The sequence below is a fragment of the Trachymyrmex septentrionalis genome, unplaced genomic scaffold, assembly GCF_001594115.1.
Source record: "Trachymyrmex septentrionalis isolate Tsep2-gDNA-1 unplaced genomic scaffold, Tsep1.0 scaffold56, whole genome shotgun sequence".
NCBI lineage: Eukaryota > Metazoa > Arthropoda > Insecta > Hymenoptera > Formicidae > Trachymyrmex > Trachymyrmex septentrionalis.
The window spans coordinates 642,964-652,025 of record NW_017305735.1 but is presented as its reverse complement, the minus strand read 5'-3'; the positions used below and the strand labels follow the sequence as shown (position 1 = coordinate 652,025).

At 38.2% G+C, this 9,062-nt stretch overlaps 1 protein-coding gene across 7 annotated transcripts in view; it reads right to left on the bottom strand.

Annotated features, from left to right (window-relative positions):
• The window catches only part of LOC108752150 (latrophilin Cirl-like), a 399,284-nt gene that overhangs the window by 279,943 nt on the left and 110,279 nt on the right, over positions 1 to 9,062 (bottom strand). For all 7 annotated transcript variants that reach the window (XM_018492802.1, XM_018492803.1, XM_018492806.1 and 4 more), the window contains one exon: positions 78 to 209. In XM_018492802.1, the coding sequence (XP_018348304.1) occupies positions 78 to 183 (106 nt within the window). In that variant the 5' untranslated portion in view covers positions 184 to 209. The remainder of the gene's footprint in view (positions 1 to 77; positions 210 to 9,062) is intronic.

The window sequence follows — 9,062 nt, the reverse complement described above, 5'->3', positions numbered from 1 at the left end:
GGAGGGAGGGGGGCAAAGGGGGTTTACCCGCGGCAAGGAACCGCGATCCGAAATCGTAAATATTTTCTCGCACTCACCTATATTTCGTGCGACGACGGCGCAACCGTTGGTTAAGAACCACGCAAGTAGCAGACTGCCGAGGATCGGAGCTCCTCCTTTCCGTCGACCCTTGCGGCACTCCATCGTGAGGTTCCGAGCTCCGACTACGCCTGAAAGCAGAGAAAGAAACGATCACGCTCTGTGCATTGGGGCGTGCTGCTTCGCCGATGGGGCTCTTGCACTTCGCGCCAACTATGTGTACGCTCACCCCGGAGTGCATCGCGATTTCCGAGAACACATACGTCCGGTATGTCCAAGATTGGACGCCGCCACGTTATTATTGCATTTACGTAAATCGTACACTTTATCAGGTGACCATCCTTACGTTCTCTATCTTGGTTTTTTTCCTTTTTTTTTTTTTTTGTACAGAGACGCGACTTACGCTCTCGCGATTATACGTGGAAATCGCGATTCAGGCCATGATATCGTACATGCGGTATGCACGTCATAAACTAGATTAAAATGTAGATAAATTAAAATATAGATATGGTGAATAGATATAAGTATTCGGTATACTGGAATTAAGAAAACTTGCATGTCGTGTGCATGAAACAGATATCATTTCTCGACACAATTTTTCTTATCTTTCTAAAAAGATTTAAAATTGCATAGAAAGAACGGTTTTGTTGTAATATCTAAAAATTAGGTAGATCTATGGATCTGAAAATAATTATACTGATCAAAATAATTATGTAGAAACGCTCAAGCATGATGACAATGCTTTGAAAAGTTTTGACAATCAGCTTGGGCGTTCGATATAATTATTTTGATGGACTAATAAAATTATTTTCAGATCGATATATCTATGTAAAGAACAGTGTTAAAATACAGTCTTCGAATATTATAATATCACAATCATATTATATAGCATCTTAAAGATGTCCGTTTTATCGATTACTTTTCAAATAAATATTTTTTAACTGCTTTTATACAGATTAAAAAATCCGTTTCCGTATAAACGATTACGTAATCTAAGTTAGTTGACTTTATATCAAAAACGAAAAAAAGTTGGAACTCTGACGCCGACTTGTAAGAATATTAGCTTTATGTACAAGTTTTATACTTCGTACATATAAAACAATCTTTGGACTAGAGATTACATAAACAAACAATATTGAATTTTTAGAATTAGATTTAGATACTTAATATGAAAGATTAGCCAGTTAGAAAATGTGTACGTATGTGTGCGTGTGATATTGATGCAATAGCGTATGATGTGTCAACAACAGTCAACGTACATCGTGTGTACGTAAGCTCTACTAAATCGGTAAAACGTACGACTTCAGAAAGCCCTAAAGATATTATTTAAGACAATTTAAAAATAAAAGCCTACTATAAATACGACACCCTTAGACACTTCAACAAAATCGTTCTTTCTGTACTTCTTTAGGTTTAAATTATCGTATTAATAGATTCAAATAACTCTATTGATTGCCTCATATTTCAGGTACGTCCCGTTTTGCGCTTACAGCACTTGTAATCATCATTTGTTCCTGTTTAATATTTAACAGACAACAAAGATGAATTGATGCTTACAGCGTGTACATGTGAAAAAAACGGAATGTACTCATTATGTTATTTTTTTAAACGTAACGCGTACCATATGGCATATGGTTATGGATCGCAGTTCACCACCCTAATTCATCTTGTTCCACCCATTGCACAATGCACGCTGTTTTTATTCGATAGAATCGCGCCGTGTTCGCGCGGTCTGCAAATTTCGAAATGCTGACACCAAAATTGTTTTCCTTTTTCGCCTTCGTTAACCTACATTCACGCAAACGCACACATATCCCCAACCCCTTCGCTTCGCTAGACGTGCGGATTAAGCTGATTTATAGTGTTTACCGGCGATGCTCGCTCGATTTTTCCTGCGGCGTCGCGCGGGCGCCCCGTCGACCTATCAGTTTGTCGAAAAAAAAAAAAAAAAAAATACCATGCGGAATTGCGAGGAAAAAGAATGAGAGTCGGGGATCGCGTCGCGTCGCGTCGCGTCGGGGGTTGCCGCCGAAGGGGGTAGCAGGTGACTCGTGTGGATTACGCGCGAAAGTGTGCATTTTCGCTGGCGCCGCGAATGTTAAATCTTAAGTAAAATACGTATTATTTACAGTAAAGTAGAACTGACGGAAAAGAGATGAAAAACCACACATTTATACAAAAGAGCGAATAAATAATAGGATAGAACGGATCTTTTTTTCATCTATTTTTCACGATAGTGTTTGTTTCTGAACAACATGTACTGAACATTTAAAGGTCACTGTAAAAAGATGTTGTTTGTTGCCGTAAACTTTATATCACACTTTAAAGGTTGAAAGTGACGGAATAGTTCAGCTCTACTCTAATCGTATATCAAATGCTTTTTATTTAAAAAACATTGTAGATACAAGAAAATTCGAGGTACAGATATAAATGTTAAGTACATATCGATACCTTTAATCGACCGAGAATTCAAAATGCCTGATCTTTGAGGAAAAAAATCTAAAGGTAGATAATTTTTTATCTTGTAAAAAATATTATAAAATTGATAGAATTATAATACTTTATCAATCAACGTTTAGAATACTGAATTTAAACTATTCATTAATATAAATATTATCAATGATATCAACAATTGTCCTCTCTTTTAATTCTGGAATATGTAAGTTGTTTTTTTCACGCAGCACTTAGTAATTGAACACATTGAAAAGAAAAACTCAGTAGCCCTTCAATATACATATTAAATCTCTATATTGTGCGTGTGTGCGCGTGTAAGGTTTCATAAAAAATTCCCATCAAAATCTTTCGGAGAATTTCCAATTCTAAAGGTAAGTATATCGCGAGCCAACGAGCAGTCGTCTCGATTATGACCGAGGAAGGAAGTTCATCGAGCCGCAAACCGCCACGTGCATCACGGCGGACCACTTCACAGATTGCATCGGCTGGATTGCAGCGGTGCATTTCCGCGGACGCGGAAGAACAGCGACACGAGATATCCTGGAGTGCTGCCAGTTCGTTTCGAGCGGACCGCGTTAATTTTTCCGACGAGTCTAATTAAGTCTCCCTTCCGCGTCTCCTTCTCATCCTCTCGCTTCTCGCTTTTCTCCTTCCTTCTTGATGCCGCTGGCATTCAACGCTTAATACGACGAACGTGGAAGCCACGTAGCAACGCGATTATCGCCGAAACATCTGTAAACTCCCGGTATAACGACGATAATTGAATGCGCTGGCTGTCCCCTTCTCTACCCCCTTTCGTTGGTGCAATGTGCACAAACGCATCCTCGCGTACGTCCCATGCATTACGCATAATTAATCCGACGATGCTATCTTCTCTAACCCTGTATCCGCGCGTTCATCGCGCGAATAGAATCGGCGATGCGCTATTCTCCTTTCATCAATGCTGCCCTTCCTTTTCTTCCTTCAACGTTACCGCAATGTTACGTACGATGTGCATGCGTGTGTGCCGATACGCAGGTACACCGCGATAATCGCGATAAGCTCGATGACAACGCGATTCCCATCTCCGAGGTCGTCGCGGTCGAAGGGAGAAAGATCATTTATTAAAAAGGAAAGGGAAAGAGTAAGAGCAGAAAAGGATATATTCGCCCGACACAATCGAGCGAGTAGTAAGGCGACTATGACTTTTTTTTTTCTCCCCCCCTTTAATACTATTCCGCCGCGGATTTTTCAGATCGGTAATCGAACGCTTGGAAGGAATTCCCAACGACGTACTTCGCGCTGCACCTTCCAACGTTCTTGGAAATGCTTTTATCGTTTCCGAGCTATCGCCATGTTCCAGTTCTCTTCCAGAGTTATAGAAAAAAAAACGTTCAAGTGCAGCAAGATGCTTCCCGTTGGCACCAAAATTATATATATATATAAAACAATAAAAATAAAAAAAGCCATTTACTGGAATAAAAACCTTATTGAAGCGATTTGTAAAATGTTCTCGGAAAATGTTAAAGGACTGCCAATTTTCAAGATATAATATTTTTATATCTTTATTCTTCAATTTTAAATTTCTAAATATTTATATGTCTGTTACGGTATTTTTATTGAAAATCTTGCGATATTTTCAAACACGCGAGAACATCATGTACTAAAAAATCTTTCTTTATTGTAAAAAAATTTTTATTTGTGTAAAAAATATTTTCTTCTATTATGGAAAAGATAAAAACATTTTTATAACACGGAATCACGTTCAATATTATCCATTATTAATATTTCTGAATATCACAAAACAAATTTTTAGTAAATTTCAATTCTCTAAAATTCAAAAAGATCTCGCACTTTGGAAATGGAATCATTGCAAAGAGCGACTTGAAATATAATAATTCACATACTTCTGGGACACCTTTCCTTATAACAATTTTCCAATTTTCCAATTTTCCAATTTCCCAAAATTTCTGAAATAAAGACATTTGTAGCACTTCACGTTACTTTAAGATCCTTAAACTATAGTGACAAAATGTCGCAAGTAATTTTCTACCATTTAATCGCATTATTAACACCTTGACGAACGTAATTATAGCGATAAAATTTATTTAACATTGTTTCTCACATAAAGTTTCAGTAAACGAAGGACGCATCCTGTGTCGGTACTTAGAACGTAATAAATAATTCAATAATAATTTCCACATCCCGTCGGACTGTGTCAGGACGAGAGAAGTGACGCGCCGCCGTCGTTGCCGCCACCACGACCGCCGCCGCCGCCCGGATGAAAACATAAATCTACATATTATTAAAGCAGCGGCGATCAAAGCGATCGAAATAATGCAGATTTTCAGAAAACGCCGGTGCTGCAGCAATTTCTGCAGGCACTTAAAATCATTTCGACGCCTCTCGCCGATGAATATTGAACAGCCACGCACCTGCCGGCCGCCTCTCCCCTTTCCAATCACTCGTCTCCCCTTCATCCCCTCCGGCCATCCCCCCGTCTCTCGTTTCGCAATGATTTCGAGCACGAACTCGTCCATCATTGACGATCCCCCGCGCAAAATGATGCTCGCAATGAACTGTGCGATTGCGAGAGCGCAATGAGCAAGGGAGAATCAAAATTATTTGTTGAAAATCACATTATCGCGGCGTCGGCGGAGAGATACAGTATATATGTAACCGCGACCTCGCGAGTTTCAATTTTACACTCAGGCGCATTTTAATGCACACCGCGCCAAAGCCCGGGGCACCGATCGGCGCGCAATTAAAAATAATTGACGACGACAACGAGCCGATGTTATGGCCCGGAGGCGACCGCACGGGAAATTAACTCGCAATTCTCTCTACGGAAAATCCGCTGCGAATCTGGCTCTCGTCGAACGAGATTCGAGAGTTCCCAAGAATGCGAACGACGCGCGACTTTGCTTGCTGTTAAGGCAGGTCTTATCGTTAATTCTTGAAACAATATTGTGAATAATGAAATATGTTGTTTTATACTCGGAAATTATATATCCGAAACGTATAACCCAATTTTTTTCTTTGTATTAATCTTTTAATTCTCCTCGCAAGCAGAATCGTGAAGAGTATATTATAAAATTCTACGCGATTCACGAGACTGAGGTTGTAGCGTTGAATCTTTTATGCCAACTCACTCAAACCCGAAATTGATACTGCAATATCAAGGTGCCTTCAACAGAATCATCGATTTCCGAGTGTCGCCGATACATCCCTTTGTTTCAATCGCGAGAGCTTGGAAGGAGCAGCTACAAGAAATGGATGAAGAGAAGATCGTGGAGAATGAAGAAGAGGAGGAAGCAGCTCGGTTAGCTATATATACACTGTATGCGAAAATGTCGAGCGCAATTTCTGAAATTCCGTCGTGTCGCTTCCCCGTGCTACTCGAATGCCGCCTACACTCGTCTTCTCTCGTTCCAATCCCTCTCTCTCTCTCTCTCTCTCTCTCTCTCTCTTTTCACAGCATAGACCTTTCTTCCGCTTCAGCCTCGTCTGTGTCTTGCTTCTACCGGAGTTCATCGTGAACAGATATCCTCGGCGCGACACGACGCGACGTGAAACTGACACGATGCTTTGAAAATTTCAACAGGCGATATCAGACTCTGTAACCCGAACAGAAGCTAAATAATACGAGCAGCTTTCAATTTGATCTATTTCCATCTTTATCAGATTAAAGATTTGTACGAGTTAAATTTATTAACAATTATGGAATAGTAATCAATCTGAATATAATTTTGTAACGTCGATGAACATAATTACAGATATCGATTATATAACGATCGACATATAACGGTCAAAGATAAGATTGTTAAGAAAACGTTTTTCGAATAAATAAAATTCGTATCGTTTCATTTCATTAATTTAAATCATTAATTTAAGATTTTCGTATTATTGAAGTCTTTTATTAGTAGGAAATCGGGATATAGCTAATTTACATCGATAAGATTTTCATGCACGTGTAATATCAGAATCGGACGAAATACAGTTGTTGCAACGAGGATCATGCAGTTTCCACGATTCGCCTAGAAAATGCAAATTCGTTACCTACGGATAGAATGCAAATGCAAAAAATGCAAATTCGATATCTTTGACTTTGAGAACGACTCTCGCAACGGAGACACTTGCTGGAATCCAGTAATAGGTATCTATTTGAAATTGGACGCTATTTCAAGCGTGACATGGATGAGTTTATCGAATGGGCGATGTGGCGAAGACTCTTATTGCTTTCGTGCTTTCTTATAGAACAGATACCCACCCGTGTATGACACGAGCTTTCAATCGACTTAAGAGCTATCATCGCAATGTATGCCATAAAATTTTAAATGACTGTTTTTCAAAGAAAAACTCGTGTAGAATTACACAATGGACTTACCAAATATTGGATTGTTATAAAATTAATAAATATTATATTACGATGAAATTTGTTTCGTCGTGATACGAAATAGTTTGAAATGAATCATTGAGAATTCGATATCATACAAATAAATGTCAACAACAGATTGAGATTCACAAAACAAAAAAAAAGCCGGTAGAAATTTAATTCGCAAAAATTGGCATAATGCAAATTGACGATAACGGTATTGCATTCTCGTTAAACTTCAGACACAAAGAGTTGAAATTAAAATCACGCAAAAAGTCAGGCATCTCTTCCAAGATACACGGAGCAAAATTAGAAAACTGTCAAATTAGCCTCGATTCATTCGCGAGGCGCGTATTTACCGTGTAAATAACTTCCACGGTATCTCGTGTAGCTTCGTTCTGGAGTGCTTCGGCGAAGCATAAAATGATTATGAGCAAGTACCGTAAAGCGCCTATAATTTCAAAGGAACCGGGAGGCCGGGCAGTCATCGGCCTTAAGGAAGAAAGTGGACGAAGGAACGCGGCTGCCAAAAGATAGTGGACGACGTGAATGCCTGCGGGCAGACTCCGCAACTCTTTGCGTTACAGCTTCCATTAACGAAGCGATTAACGTTAATTTATGTAATACAAAAGGGCATATAAAAATTACTTCAATGTTCTGCAATACATCTTTCCAAAAAGATGATGTATAGATTATCATAAAATAATGTACAAGTAATTTTTTATGAAGATTTCACTAAATGTATTCCGATATGTAATAATTTTAGAAAAAAAACTGAATATTTTTTATTAGAAATATGAAACATTATTGCGTAATATTATAAGATGAAAAGATTGAGAAATAGAAAAAAATTGACGATATTAAAGATGTATTATATATATAATTTCATCTTGCGAAGGAAATAAAATTAGAGCTGTCAACTCATGAGCTGTCTGACTGACTAATAAATGTGATCTCGCCGTGAATGTGACGCTCAATGCACTTAAGTATAATGAAGTGCATAGGTTATCGAAAGAGTGATATACGACCAAGTAGCTTTTTTTTTTCTCTGCTCTTAGCTCTTTATTGATCTAGCAAGAGTGCCGAGTGTAATAAGTAATGGAGTTATAAGCAAGTTAGCTTATATCTCACGATAGAAACGTCAACCAGTAATAAGTAACATACTTTCGCTTGAAATGTCAAGACGTAAACCGTCTTCCTGCTAACATCATCGATTTTATCATCGGCATGATATATGGATCACAAGCAATGCAGCATGACATGGTCCATTGCGATATATAAGAAAATGTAAGGAAATTATTCAAAGAAGATTAACTTGTGATAATAACAAATAGGTCAACGTAGAATTAAAAATATACAAAATACATAATTTAAAAATATAATCTTTGATTATTTTCAATTTTAGCATTATCACTCTTTCGTCAAAATTAAAAAGCATAAATATGTTTGAAAATGTTAATTTCCTTTTTATATATAATATTTTTCAAAATTTGTAAGTCAATAAAATGTGCATTATACAAAAATTTGCAACGTCCTGGAATCGGATTCTCTATAACTATATTTACGGCAGCCAAAAAACATTTTGCAGCAAAAATATAATCTCTCGTCTGGAAGTTGCAGTTTTCAATTCAACAGAATGGACTAAATCGCTATCAAACAGCGGATGTCATCGACGCCGAGGGAAAGACGCATCGCAATTTATGCTATGAAAGGAAAAATTACGCGAACGCCGCGGGTAACGATTATATTATTCGCTCTACGGAAGACTTGATCCCCACTGCGTGTCCCGCGTACACGATCCTGGCTTAGGGGTGCTTCACGAAACGAGGGCTCACTTTTCACTTAAGGACTAGCGGGATCGAGGCCCTGCTAACGTCTAACTGCCCCGCATTATTCGTTATTACAGCGTGCATGATGCGCAAGGGTGGTGGGCGGTATCACCGGTAAATCTAAAAGAGGAAGAGGAAAAAAGAACGAGATAAACGCGATTTATTCATACTATATGGAGGCTCTTTATAGCTATATGTGTATGAAAGAGGAACAATTTGAAATTCATATTTAACTGCACGTTTCTATCCTACGGTAAAAAACAATATTCGAATATATATTATAAACTTATTTTTCGGACCTCATTATTTTTTTAAAATAAGAAAATTAAAATTCCCTTATCTCTCAT